This window comes from Caretta caretta, chromosome 8 (assembly GCF_965140235.1).
Source record: "Caretta caretta isolate rCarCar2 chromosome 8, rCarCar1.hap1, whole genome shotgun sequence".
Taxonomy (NCBI): Eukaryota; Metazoa; Chordata; order Testudines; family Cheloniidae; genus Caretta; species Caretta caretta.
In genome coordinates this window covers 91547175-91561911 of record NC_134213.1, presented here as the reverse complement: position 1 = coordinate 91561911, position 14737 = coordinate 91547175, and the positions used below count along the sequence as shown (strand labels likewise).

The 14737-nt window shown below is 39.8% G+C and overlaps 1 protein-coding gene across 2 annotated transcripts in view; it reads right to left on the bottom strand.

Moving 5' to 3' along the window:
• Window positions 1–14737, bottom strand: part of ITGB3BP (integrin subunit beta 3 binding protein) — a 52548-nt gene that overhangs the window by 27674 nt on the left and 10137 nt on the right. For both annotated transcript variants that reach the window (XM_048862141.2, XM_048862143.1), the window contains exon 3: window positions 11429–11567. In XM_048862141.2, coding sequence (XP_048718098.1) covers window positions 11429–11567 — 139 coding nt within the window. The remainder of the gene's footprint in view (window positions 1–11428; window positions 11568–14737) is intronic.

Sequence of the window (14737 nt, the reverse complement as noted above, 5' to 3'; positions counted from 1 at the left end):
TCCCTCAGTTTGGCCACTTTTGCTAGTGGCTCAAACCTGCCATTCACTCAGCTAACCTCATCACTGGCCAGCATGGGGAAAAGGAAGGAGAACAATCCCCACAGTCTTGCTGGTCCACCTAGTGGGTTGGGGGACAGGCCAGGGACCTTCCCCTCTGGTGGGACCCACAGTCCAGGTCAACTCCTCCTGTATCTATTAGGGAGTTGGGGAGATGGGGGGAACCCAGGCCCACCCTCTACTCCGGGTTCCAGCCCAGGGTCCTGTGGATCACAGCTGTCTACAGTGTTTCGTGTAACACCTGTGTGACAGCTACAACTCCTTGAGCTACTTCCCCATGGCCTCCTCCCAACACCTTCTGTATCCTCACCACAGGACCTTCCTCCTGATGCCAGATAGCGTTTGTACTCCTCAGTCCTCCAGCAGCACACCCTCTCACTCTCACCTCCTTGCGTGCCCCTCACTGACTGAAATGAGGTCCTTTTTAAACTAGGTGCCCTGATTAGCCTGTCTACCTTAATTGGTTCCAGCAAGTTCCTGACTGTTCTGGAACTGCCCCTGTTACCTTACCCAGGGAAAAGGGACCTGCTTAACCTGGGGCTAATATATCTGCCTTCTATCACTCTCCTGTAGCCATCTGGCCCAACCTGTCACAAATCCAAAGCAGTGCAGACCGATATATGTTCATTTTCATTATCTGAGTCAGATGCCACCAGCACAAGGTTGATTTTCTCATTTGGTTGTTCGGGTTCTGTAGTTTCTGCATCAGAGTGTTGCTCTTTTAAGACATCTGAAAGCATGCTCCACACCTCATCCCTTCAGATTTTGGAAGGCATTTCAGATTCTTAAACCTTGGGTCAAGTGCTGTAGCTATCTTTAGAAATCTCACACCGGTACCTTCTTTGCGTTTTGTCAAATCTGCAGTGAAAGTGTTCTTAAAATGAACAACGTGCTGGGTCATCATCCGAGACTGCTATAACATAAAATATATGGCAGAATGTGGGTAAAACACAGAGCGGGGACATACAATTCTCCCCCAAGGAGTTCAGTCACAAATTTAATTAACGCCTTATTTTGTTAACGAGCATCATCAGCATGGAAGCATGTCCTCTGGAATGGTGGCTGAAGCATGACGGGACATACAAATGTTTGGCATATCTGGCACGTAAATACCTTGCAGTGCCGGCTACAAAAAGTGCCATGCAAATGCCTGTTCTCGCTTTCTGGTGACATTGTAAATAAGAAAAGGGCAGCATTATCTCCTGTAAATGTAATAATCTTGTTTATCTTAGCAATTGGCTGAACAAGCAGGAGGACTGAGTTGACTTGTAGGCTCTGAAGTTTTGCATTGTTTTGTTTTTGAGTGCAGTTACGCAACAAAAAAAATCTACATTTGCAAGATGCACTTTCATGACAAAGAGATTGCACTACAGTACTTGTATGAGCTAAACTGAAAAATACTATTTCTTTGGTTTGTTATTTTTACAGTGCAAATATTATAATAAAAAATAATATACACTTTGATTTTAATTACCACACAGAATACTATATATATATATATATATATATATATATATATATATATATATATAAAAATATAGAAAAACATCCAAAATATTTAATAAATTTCAATTAGTATTTTATTGTTTAAGAGTGTGATTAAAACTGCAATTAATTTTTTAATCATGATTCATTTTTTTAGTAAATCGCGTGAGTTAACTGTAATTAATCGACAGCCCTAATAAAAATATAAGAAAATTTAAGCTAGATTTAAGTTCAGGAAAAACAAGTTCAAATCCATATGACTTCAATAGGTTTTGCTTCATGTACAAATTCAGATCTTCTATTTATTGACTCAAATCCTCTCTTCTCTTTTTCTATTTGACTGGGTTTTTTTGTTTGTTTTTTCTGGGGGAAGAGGGAGGATAATAAGTTTATAGTGACTCGTGGCCCAAGAGCAAAGAGTTTTTTCTTATTGAATATAACAAGTCCATTCAGGCTCTCTTCTAATTATTGGACTTTCTTTTCCAAATCAGTTGGTCCCCTGATTAAATTATCCCTTGGATCTGCCATTTGTTATGAGGAGATGATGCAAGGGTGATGCATGGTATTGTTCTCCGATATAGGATAGCGGGTTTTTTTAAACTTGGTTATGTCAATGGATGCCTTAGAAGCCCCTGTAATATGTCAGTCAAGTTTAGTGTCCACAGCACTTACAGGTCAGCAGACCCGATCAAATACAATGCCTAGTTCTTCTATTTCCAAAAATAGTAAAGATCAGTATTATTTTTACCAGAACAATTTCAAACAGAAGCATTTTCACTTAGTTCTTAAAATACCTACCCCTACCTCAACACACACAGCTTCATTCCCCAAACATACTACAGTGTCTCATTGCCTCTGTAAGGTGGAATACATCCTAGGGCGGAGGTCTTGCAGCAAGCCGTGGGCCCTTAATGTGGGGTTTAAGAGGTGCATAGCTACCAATGCAGGCCCACTGCACTGGGGTGGATTTCACCCTTAGCTACTATATATCACCTTTTTGACATGAGAAATGGCCCCACCTTCCCCTTGATTCAGTGTAAATGTTAAGTGCTTTCACTTCTTTTCACTGGCTTTTAAATTATTGCATGTAAGTATTAGCTCTGTAGGATGGATTAAGTTTTAATTTTAATGTTTTGTAAAGCGTTTTGAGATTCCTCAGCATGACAAAGTGCTATAAAAGTTTAAGTTGTTCCACAATAGCTGAGGGCCCTATCCCCAAGTTATTTAAAATTTAAATTTAAGTACTTGTAGCAAATTGGCTATCATTTATGAGACTGAAATTACCACGGGACTAGTGACGTACAAGAGCTGAACCGTAAGTGCATTTGAAAATTAGTAAATTAATTTAAAAATGAATCTTAAAAATATACTAGCCATTAAGGAAGAGGAACTGAAGAAGGGATCATATCATTTATTTAGAATGTAATAAATGGGCCATGCACTTCAAGGTAGTCTGCCAATGCACACGTATGTTATCATGCAGCCCACCAGAGCATTGCAACAATGAATTCTTGACATCATAAATGTGTACTTACATCAGGGTGTTTAGATTCTGAAAAATACAGTATACTTTTAACCAACAGTAGCATGCTCTAGGCACTTAGACTTCTTGAGGGGCTTACTTAGTCACTCCTATTCAAAGGAAAAACAATATTTCCAGTGTTCTTAAATGGACAGCATTTATATATGGAACTTCTTATACTTTGTATAGTGTAAATAGGAAAGTCTTTAAAGCTAATAAAATACATTTTGTAATACAATTCTCTATTGTTGTATTCTTACATTACTTAATAAAATCCTAAGACATTTAAAATAAAATTTAAAATGTCTTTAGGGAGAGATTTCAGAGTAGCAGCCGTGTTAGTTCGTATTCGCAAAAAGAAAAGGAGTACTTGTGGCACCTTAGAGACTAACAAATTTATTTGAGCATAAGCTTTAGTGAGCTAGAGATCAATCCGATGAAGTGAGCTGTAGCTCACGAAAGCTTATGCTCAAATAAATTTGTTAGTCTCTAAGGTGCCACAAGTACTCCTTTTCTTTTACGGAAAGAGAAGCACTCTGTTGAAAGAATGTGATGCAGCAGTCAGTCTTTGCCACCATTTTGTAGCAATATGAATGTAGAAAAAGGTAGTTAGTGCTCCATTACTGAATAATTATCCATCTAAATGTCAGCTGTGAACATGTGATCAGTCTTTTTATGAGCCAAAAGAATGTTCCCTTACGTCCATATTTAATTTCAGTATGGAAATACAGTACATGCTCACCTTTCCCATTGACATCTCAATACACAAGCATTTTAGTCCTCAAGGCATTTTTTCCTTTTTATTAAAAAAGCCCATATAATGCAAACCTAGAGTTGTGCAGCTCTGCAGAAAATTGTTTAACACCTGCAGTACAGACACATTTATGTATGACTTGATGAAGGTATTTGCCAACATCCAAATGAAAGAGCTGTTCAAAAACGTACATGCATACACAATGGGCTAGTCACTAATATTGCATATTTTAAAAGCCCCAGCCTGTTAAATTTTTGAAAGATTTTAAAGCTGCATATAATGCTAACATCAGGTATAAAATGTATGTATTAACCTTCTGGGGTATAAATCCAACAAGGCTGAGGCACAGCTTCATTATCTGCAGGCACCCACAAAATCTGCAACTGCATTTCTGTGCTCACAAGAACAAATTCCTTTTTGTTAGTTGCTTTCTAAGACATTGCAACACTGGGAACAGATGAGTCCTCCTCATCTATCAGTCTGTCAAGATGTAGCCATTAGGACACAGGATTTCTAGCCCATTTCCTTTTCCTTCCAGGGTGCAGGCAAGTTTCCCGTGTTAAGAACACCAAAGCTGGAGCACAATTATGGTTAGTATACACCGCCCTAACTATCTAGTCATTTTGCCCAAGCCTGATTCCCGACTGGGTTACTGTACATACCAGTGCCGCCACATTATGGAAAACAATTACCAAGGTATGAGAAATCTAAAATTTCCATGAAATGACTACTGCCATTATGGACAAACTAATCTGACTAGCAATGACCACATTGGGAGAGAAGGAGTAACTAACCTAGCCCAATTTAGCTTCGCCATAAAGTGGCAAGAAGGAAGAAACTGACAGAAGGAAGTGGGTAAAGAACACCAGACAGAGCCGGTTGGGGTGAGTAGACCTCCCAAGAGCTGCTTTGGAAGGACCCCTCTGAAAACTTGCCAATCAAAGGCCTATTAAAATCCTAAAACATTTAAAATAAATGTAAAATGTCTAGGGAGAAAGAGAAGTGGTCGGTTGAAAGGATGGGATGTAGCAGTCAGTATTTGACAGCATTTTGTAGCTATATGAATGTAGAAAAAGGTTGTTACGGCTCCTTTTACACATCAGCTAAAACATACAAAACTTTTCATAGAACCATGTCAGTTTGGGAGAAACTTCATCAGGAAGGTTTCTCAGGTCCAGGATGGGATTTCTGGTCAAATAGAGAGAGACCCACCCTAGAATTGCCATAGCCTGGTGGTTAGGGTACTCATCTGGGCTGTGAGACACCCTTTGCTTGGTTCGAAGCAGGGGCTTGAACCTGGGTCTACCACCTGGGCTACTGGCGATTCAGGGGGGTGTCTGTGTCTCATTTTTTTGGTGAAATTTCAAAAGGTCTCAGTTTCATCCTGATGAATGGGAATGAGAAACATTTTCAAAATCTCAAAAACTTTCATGGGATGGGAAAAGATTTCCACTTAGCTCTAACATGGAGATTACAAACCAAGGCTGGGAACTCCCAAACTCTCTGGCCCAAGTGCTGGCCACTAGAAAGGCTACTTTCCACCACAGGGAAGAGAAAGAATAGTGAGGGTGGATTCAAAAGGGTCCAAGCAGAGAGCATTTAAAAGTTTAGACTTCAAGGAGAATCAAGTAGTTAACAAAGGGACAAGGTAACTGCCTTGAGGAACCAACTGGGTTACAATGGAGTAGAACTCCACAGGAAAACCTCCTACAGACCCCCTGAGAGGGACCTGTATTTTACAGGGCTAGCAGATATTTTTCATAGGAATTTTGGAAGAACTGCAGAATGGAAGGGATAGTGGAGATTCTGTGGGATCTATATCAAGAACACAGGAAATTCCCCATAGTATGCAGAGAAGCATCTTTTCAGGTATTGAGATCCCTGACTTCGTTTTGACAGGAGGGAATGTTCATGAAATTAAGGAGGATAAAGGTCAAGGTGAAGGGCAGGGATCCTGATGTTGACAGCCTTTGTTTCTAGTAAGTGGAGGCCGAGACCTCAGGACAGCTAGAGGTCTATGAAATAGGCCCACCTTGGCTACTCAAGCTATGAGAGGTACTGATGCCTTTCTGTTTTCTTCAAAACCCACCACGTCAGGGGTGGGGAAAGAAGGCATAAGCTACATCCCTTTCCTAGGACATGGAGAAGTTATCCTGAGGCCTGGGGGTCTAGGTATTGACTCTCTGTACCTGAAAACTAGGGAGCTACATTTTGGCATGAAGTAGTTAGCTAAGGGAGGCCAACTGCTTTGTTGAAGACCTCCCAGTAATGAGCTCAGTCTCCCACAAAGAGAGGGCTCTGGCATAGACACTTTGCTTCAACTCAGTACATGTGGACGTGGAGCTTTTATTCCCACAGGGACAGTGTTCCGTGTACAGACTGATGAATACTGGGCTCCACACCCCCAATCTGCAGATGGCATTTGTAGTTTTGTAGAGGTAGAGGGGTCCTGAAGTAGACCCTCATAGTGTGAGACCTGCACAGCCAATTGAGAGATGAATTCAGTCATTGAGGGGAAGGAACTGAGCACTCTGCCTGCTCCTCTGTTGAGTACAGGGAGGATAATAAAGGCTTCCTGCCTCATGCAGCTCACAGTTATTTTCAGGAAGTTCTTTAATGCCAATGACAGACTGATGGGTAGAGTGCAGAGAACCTGTGGGTATGAAAATAGGGATGGGAGGGTTATCACCCTTCCAGTTCTTGAGCCACTACCATTGAGTGGAGAAAACCAGAGCACGGTCACCCAGTTAGGAGCTGCTCCTGCCATTGCTTAGACCTGTATTCAACACAAGCCTGTGGGGAGTGGGAGGACAAGATGGGTAGGAGGGAGAATATTTTTTCGCCATCCTCTGGCTTTTTCCGGGAGGACGTTTCCTTTAATTTCCTGTTCCATGTTGTTCTGGAGTTCCACTGAGACTTTAAAGAAAGATGGTACTTCATCACAAAAGCATCAGCGTTAGCTGCTTCCGTTAATCAGGAGGACAACTGGGGATGCCCAGCAGCAAGTTGAGAGGAAGACCTGGACACAAAAATCAAACAGCTGGACTGGCTTCTGCCTGCCTGATATTTCTGTGAGGAGGACTCAAACACTTGTTCATACTAATGGCAGCACATGAAGGGAAATAAACTCGGTCCAAATAGAGTAATTGTGCTTCTGTTTGATTTGCTATCAAAAAAGTTTAGAGGAACTACTAACCACTTGTAAGCACAAAAAGGAGGCTGGCCTTCTGAAAATATACCTTAAGAGTATTTAACTCTACAAGAATCTTGGAAGTGAATGGCTATACCTTCTAGGGCTAATTGGTAATACTTATATACGCAAAATATAAAGTAAAGACAACTATTCTGATAGCTAATGATCTTTGGGTACTGTATTAGCATAATTAAAACACAGTTAGTTAATATGCCTGACTATGGAAACAATGATAAACATGAATAGATTCATAGATTCCAAGGCCAGAAGTGACCATTATGATCATCTAGTCTGACTTCCTGTATAACACAGACGATAGAACTTCTTCAAATAATTCCTAGAGCAGATCTTTAAGAAAAATATCCAATCTTCATTTAAAAATTGTCAGTGATGGAGACTCCAGGGAGGGTTAGACTAGATGACACGTTGTAGTCCCTGCTAACCCTGGTAGATTCATAGAATTCACAGAATCTACCAGGACCCTTGTAATGGCTAACAAAACAACAAGAAGTGGTTCTTCAAATATGTCAGACAAAAAAGAAAGATCAAGGCTGGTGTGGGTCCACTGCTCAATAGAGAAGGTGAGCTGGTAACGGAAGTTGATAGGAAGGCAAAGCTGCTTAATGCCTACTTTGCTTCAGTCTTCTGACAAAAAATAACATGTGATCGGACGACTAGCGAAGTTACCATAGACAATAAAGAGGAAAAGATGCAGATTGGGATAAGTACAGAATACGTCAGAGCTTCTGATCAATTTGAATGAATTCAAATCAGCGGCGCCCGATGCTATTCACCTAAGGGTACTGAAGGAATTAGCTGAAGAAATCTCTGAGCTTCTGGCAATAATATTTGCAAACTCACGGATACGAGGAGAGGTCCCGGAAGACTGGAGAAGGTTAATGTAGTGCACATCTTTGAAAAGGGGGAAAAGGAGCTGGGGAACTATAGACCAGTCAGCCTGACTTCGATACCTGGGAAGCTACTAGAGCAGTGTATAAAACCCTCAATTTGCGAATACCTGGAGGATGAAGGGGCAATCACTGGCAACCAGCATGGATTTATCAAGAACAAATCAGTATCATATACTGAGGTAAAAGAACCTCTCTTCTTCTCCTTGAGATTCCTGTTTATGCATCCCAGGATCACATCAGCTCTTTTGGCCACAGCATCAAGTTGGGAACTCACGTTCCACTGATTATCCACCACAATGCCCAAATCTTTTTCAGAGTAGCAGCCGTGCTAATCTGTATCCACAAAAAGAAAAGGAGTACTTGTGGCACCTTAGAGACTAACAAATTTATTTGAGCATAAGCATCAGATGAAGTGATGCATCAGATGAAGTGATGCTCCCTTTTCTTTTTGCAAATCTTTTTCGAGTCACTGCTCCCCAGAATAGCGTCTCCCATCTTGTAAGGATGGTCTACATTCTTTGTTCCTAGACGTATACATTTACTTTTAGCAGTGTTAAAACGCATACAGTTTGCTTTTGTCCAGTTTACCAGGTGATCCAGATTGCTCTGAATCAGTGACCTGTCCTCTTCATTATTTACCATTCTCCCAATTGTGTGTCATCTGCAAACTTTATCAGTGATGATTTTCTTTTAACAATGTTAAATAGCATTGGGCCAAGAACAGATTCCTGCAGGACCCCACTGGAAACACATCCACTTGATGACCCCCCATTTACAATTACATTTTGAGATCTATCAGTTTGCCAGTTTTTAATCCATTTACTGTGTGCCATATTAATTTTATATCATTCTAATTTTTGAATCAAAATGTCACGTGGTACTAAGTCAAACACCTTACAGAGGTCTAAGTATATTATATCAACACTATTACCTTTATTGACCAAACTTGTAATCTCATGAAAAAAAGATATCAAATTATTTTGACAGGAACTATTTTCCATAAACCCATGTTGATTTGCATAAATTACATTAATCTCCTTTAATTCCTTCTTAATCAAGTCTCATATCAGCTGCTCCATTATCTTGCTCAAATCAATGTCAGGCTGACAGCCCTATAATTATGTGGGTCATCCTGTTTGTCCTTTTAAAAAATTGGCACAACATTAGCTTTCTTCCAGTCTTCTGGAACTTCCTCAGTGCTCCAAGACTTAAGGAAAATCAATGTTAATGGTCTGTGAGCTCCTCAGCCAGCTCTTTTAAAACTCTTGGATGCATGTTATCGGGACCTGCTGATTTAAAAATGTCTAACTTTAGTAGCTTCTGTTTAACATCCTCCAGAGATGCTAGTGGAATGGAAAGAGTATTATATCACCATATGATGAGACTACAAATATGGAACAGAAATATTGATTGAAAACTTCTGCCTTTTCTGCATTATTATTGTTAATTCTACCATTTGCATATAATAATGGACCAATTCCATTCTTTTTATTCCTAATATATTTTAAAAACTCCTTATTGTCCTTAACTCTGCTCGACATAGATTTTTCCATGTGTCCCTTTTTTTTCCTTAGGAATTTTCTACAATTTCTAACTTCTGATTTATATTCATTACTATCAACTTTCCCTTTCTTCCATTTGTTGTTTTATATTTTACAGCTGCCTTCACTTCCGCTCTAAACCAGGTTGTTTTTTTAAACCAGCACAGCCTCTTCCTCCATTGTGGGATTGTCGCTTTTTAGGCATCTAGTAAGGTGTTCTGAAATGATTCCCAAGTATCATACAAATTTTGTCTGACTAAACCCTCTCTCCTAGCTGATCAGGCTCATAATTGTTTTCAGCTTTGTGAAACTGGTCCTATTAAAGTACCAAGTATAGATATTACCAGTCTGGATTGTATTCTGCATGCACAACTTAAATGTTATCAAGTCATGATCACTCATACCTAAGCTATCATTAATTTTTAGTTCTATGATCAGTTCCTTTCGATCTGAAAGGACAAGGTCTAATAAAGAATTCCCCCATGTTGGCTGCAACACTTTTAGAGTTAAAAAACATCTATAATATTTAGAAATTCCAAAGATGCTTTAGTAATTGCAGCATGAGATTTCCAAAATATGTCACTCAAATTCAAAGTCCCCTATGATCACGCAGTTTCTCCCCTGAACGTTATAGATAGGTGCATAAGGAGGTGGTCATCCTATTCCCTAGTGTGATCTGATGGTTGGTAGCAGACACCAACTAATTCCTCATCTGTTAGGGAATCTATCCATAAGCAGTCAAGATCATTTTCTTCTGAGTTACCAGTGACTCAGAAACAGGTAATGCCATTTCTGACGTACAGTGCCACTCCCCTTCCCCTTTTGCCTACTCGATCCTTCCAAAATGGGTGATAACCATTGATTTTAACTTTCCATTCATGCAAATAATCCACCAGGTTTCAGTAATACAAACTAGATCAAATTTATGCTAGTAAATGAGCAATTCCAGTTCCTCTTGTTGTTACCCATGGCTCTTAGCATAGGCAATTCAAGAATTTCTTCTCTTTATGTCTGAAGGCTCCTTGATTTTGTTCTGAGCATCTCAATTTTTTGCTGAGTGCTCACATCTTCTCTTTTTATCCTTCCCTTTTGCTACTAGTTTAACACTCTCCTGAATACTCTAGTCTGCCTGCCCCCAAGGAGATTGGTCCCTGTTCTACTGAGGTGGAGGCCATCCAAACTATACAGCCCCTACTCCCCATAGAAGGTGGCCCAATCTACCACAAAACCAAAACCCTACACCAATTACCTAGCCAGCAGATACATGAAAGAAAGCACAGGAGTAGAGTTAACTAACTGTACTTCTATATCATCTTTGATCAGAGAATACCAAAGCACCTTTCAAATATTCATAAAGACTCAAAACCCCCACAAGAGAAGCACACACTACACCCATTTTACTGACAGGTAAACTGACATACAGAAAAGGTTAAATGACTTGCTCAAGGTCAGTGGTAGAACTGGGAATACAGCTCCTCTATTCTAATCACTAGATTACACTGCCTTCCAAATTATTAAAACATGATTTCTTTTATAACATTCTCAGGTAATATGCAGCAACTCCAAAATATATGCTCCCTTTCATTCACAAAAGTAGTATCCACTGTCACTGTAAATGAAAGCTGTGAGTTGGAGAGAGAGAGAGAATGTGCAAAAGTTCATTGTGAGCAAAAGTTGGTCTAATTCCAGGAAGGAATGGAGTTGCCCCCCACACATGCTAGTGGTTCTATACTGAACAAAGAAAAGAAAAGCCTACTACAGGATAGTCATCATAATTACCTCAAAAGCTTACATTTATGTGATGAAAGTCCTAAAAATGTTGGATTTCACCATAAAGATCAAAACTCCTTAAGAGAAAAAAGAAATCAGACATACCAGATGAGACATAAATTACTAAATCAAGACCCTGATTTAATCAATAACAAGACATTTTTTGCAATAAGTAAAAGAGAATGTTCAACTAACCATTTGATAGACCATTTCCGAGCTTTTGTACATTATGACTTGTGGGAGATGAAAATGCACTGATTTGACATGTTCCCGTTGTTGGTGAATATGAGCTTAAATTTTTCTTTCTGGTCTTCAAAGGTGTTGCTTCATGTGGCTAAACAAAGTTTAAAAAAAGAATAAATAAATGTTGGTTCATAGGGAGGTACTTCCATATCCCTTATGTAACCCTGACAATTCCAATCCCTCCCTCCAATTTCCATTCTCAGTGCTTCACAATTACAGCCTCCACACTTCCTGTTAAGGTGGACCATACAGTGCTCCCAGAACCAGTCAGCATACAGTCTCTTAAAATGGCCCAATTTACTAATGTTTAATCAAGCAGTATAGGCCAAGTTGTAACTGTATTTTCAAAGAGATTCCTAATTTTGAGTGTCCCTGTTCACGAACATCCCCAAATGTACACGCAAACAGCACCGAAATATGCAAATTAAGCTGTTAGATGTCAACCTCTCAGCTTTCATACACAAATCCAACTTGCAAGGTACCTAGAGATATAGATGCCTAAACTGAGTGCCAAGTCCTCTTTTGAGCAGTTAGTCTAAAGGTTAATTCTTTTGGGAAAAATAAGTTAATTTGATGTTACTATGGCATGCACTTTCCTTTCTAATCAGAATTCGTTATGGTTAAAAATCATGGTCAGAATTTTTAGACTTTTTATTTCACTAAAGATTCATCTTATTTTTATCCGTTTTTATCAAGTGTTTGATTTCCTAAAAACAAAAGAAAAATCAGTGTTAAGACAGCAGAGGTCAATTAAAACCAAAATTAAGTCTCTAGTTTAAAGTAATATGATTACTAACCTAAAGGGAAAGGAGTATTTGTGGCACCTTAGAGACTAAAAAATTTATTTGAGCATAAGCTTTCGTGAGCTGCAGCTCACTTCATCGGATGCATGCAGTGGAAAATACAGTGGGGAGATTTTATATACACAGAGAACATGACACAATGGCTGTTACCATACACACTGTAAGGAGAGTGATCAGGTAAGGTGAGCTATTACCAGCAGGAGAGAAAAAAAAACTTTGTAGGGATAATCAAGGTGGGCCATTTCCAGTAGTTGACAAGAACATGTGAGGAACAGTAGGGCGGAAAAATAAACATGGGGAAATAGTTTTACTTTGTGTAATGACCTATCCACTCCCAGTCTTTATTCAAGCCTAATGTAATGATGTCCACTTTGCAAATTAATTCCAATTCAGCAATCTCTCGTTGGAATCTGTTTTTGAAGTTTTTTTGTTGAAGAATTGCCACTTTCAGGTCTGTAATCGAGTGACCAGAGAGATTGAAGTGTTCTCCGACTGGTTTTTGAATGTTATAATTCTTGACATCTGATTTGTGTCAATTTATTCTTTTACGTAGAGACTGTCCGGTTTGGCCAATGTACATGGCAGAGGGGCACTGCTGGCACATGATGGCATATATCACATTGGTGGATGTGCTGGTGAACAAGCCTCTGATAGTGTGTCTGATGTGATCAGGCCCTATGATGGTATCCCCTGAATAGATATGTGGACACAGTTGGCAATGGGCTTTGTTGCAAAGATAGGTTCCTGAGCTAGTGGTTTTGTTGTGTGGTGTGTGGTTGCTGGTGAGTATTTGCTTCAGGTTGGGGGGCTGTTTGTAAGCAAGGACTGGCCTGTCTCCCAAGATCTGTGAGAGTGATGGGTCATCCTTCAGGATAGGTTGTAGATCCTTGATGATGCGCTGTAGAGGTTTTAGTTGGGGGCTGAAGGTGATGGCTAGTAGTGTTCTGTTATTTTCTTTGTTGGGACTGTCCTGTAGTAGGTAACTTCTGGGAACTCTTCTGGCTCTGTCAATCTGTTTCTTCACTTCAGCAGGTGGGTATTGTAGTTGTAAGAATGCTTGATAGAGATCTTGTAGGTGTTTGTCTCTGTCTGAGGTGTTGGAGTAAATGCGGTTGTATCGTAGAGCTTGGCTGTAAACAATGGGTCGTGTGGTGTGGTCTGGATGAAAGCTGGAGGCATGTAGGTAAGTATAGCGGTCAGTAGGTTTCCGGTATAGGGTGGTGTTTATGTGACCATCGCTTATTAGCACCGTAGTGTCCAGGAAGTGGATCTCTTGTGTGGACTGGTCCAGGCTGAGGTTGATGGTGGGATGGAAATTGTTGAAATCATGGTGGAATTCCACAAGGACTTCTTTTCCTTGGGTCCAGATGATGAAGATGTCATCAATGTAGCGCAAGTAGAGTAGGGGCATTGGGGGACGAGAGCTGAGGAAGCGTTGTTCTAAGTCAGCCATAAAAATGTTGTTGTTTACCAAACTAGTAGTCAATATTTTTACATGTGTTAGAAGAAAACACATTGACTGGAATTCACTGGTACAGTAGAATCTCAGAGTTACACACAGCTCGGGAATGGAGGTTCTACTGTATACATTTTGCTTCCTGGACCAGATGTTAAACTATAACCCTGAAAAAACTGAGCTCCACTGCATTACCACTACACAAGAAATTAGGAATCTGCCTGTACATCAAGGACCTAAGTTCTGATGATGACTTGCATCCTACTAAGGAAGAAAATAGCAGCTTCAAGTAACACCAGTAATGATTAGGTCAAAAACGAAACACACGAAGACACCATTAAACCCAAACAACACTAAAAAGAAAGCCTCCCACTTCACTGAAGCCAGAATTTCACCCTTATATCCTTAGGGGTGATAATAAAGCCCCCAGACACTTTCAAATGGTATAGCGACCACCAGTTTTTACCTCTGACTGAATTTTAAGTATTAAGCAACATGTGTAACAGTCAACACACAATCATATATTGACGCTTCAAAGTAAAATAAGCAACCAGATGACCCAGCAATTGAACAAGGGGCCGTAAGAATGAAACACTGAACCAACTGGAAGGCCCAGCTTCAAGATTTGCATAATAATGTTTCCCTTATATCTAGCAGATATCTAGCAGCTATCATACCAAGGGACCTCAAGTCACCAGGCAAGATATCTCTACTATACACATTGCTGGCATAGAAGATGGAAACAGACTGGTGCACAACAGGTGCAGGCACAGTGAAGAGAAAGGGACATTTTGGCTAATGACATTTTTTCCCTGAAGATATTTTACTGAAAAAGTTTTTCCTATTAAATTTTTAAGCCATTAAATATACCACATCTAGGTATTTGACAACTTTTTCCTCTCCTTGGAAACAAGAGCTTTCAGAAAGAAACCCTCACAGAAAAGCAGAATAAAAACAAAAAGTGCTTTTTGTCATTTTTGTTGTTTTAATTGTTAAATTTGG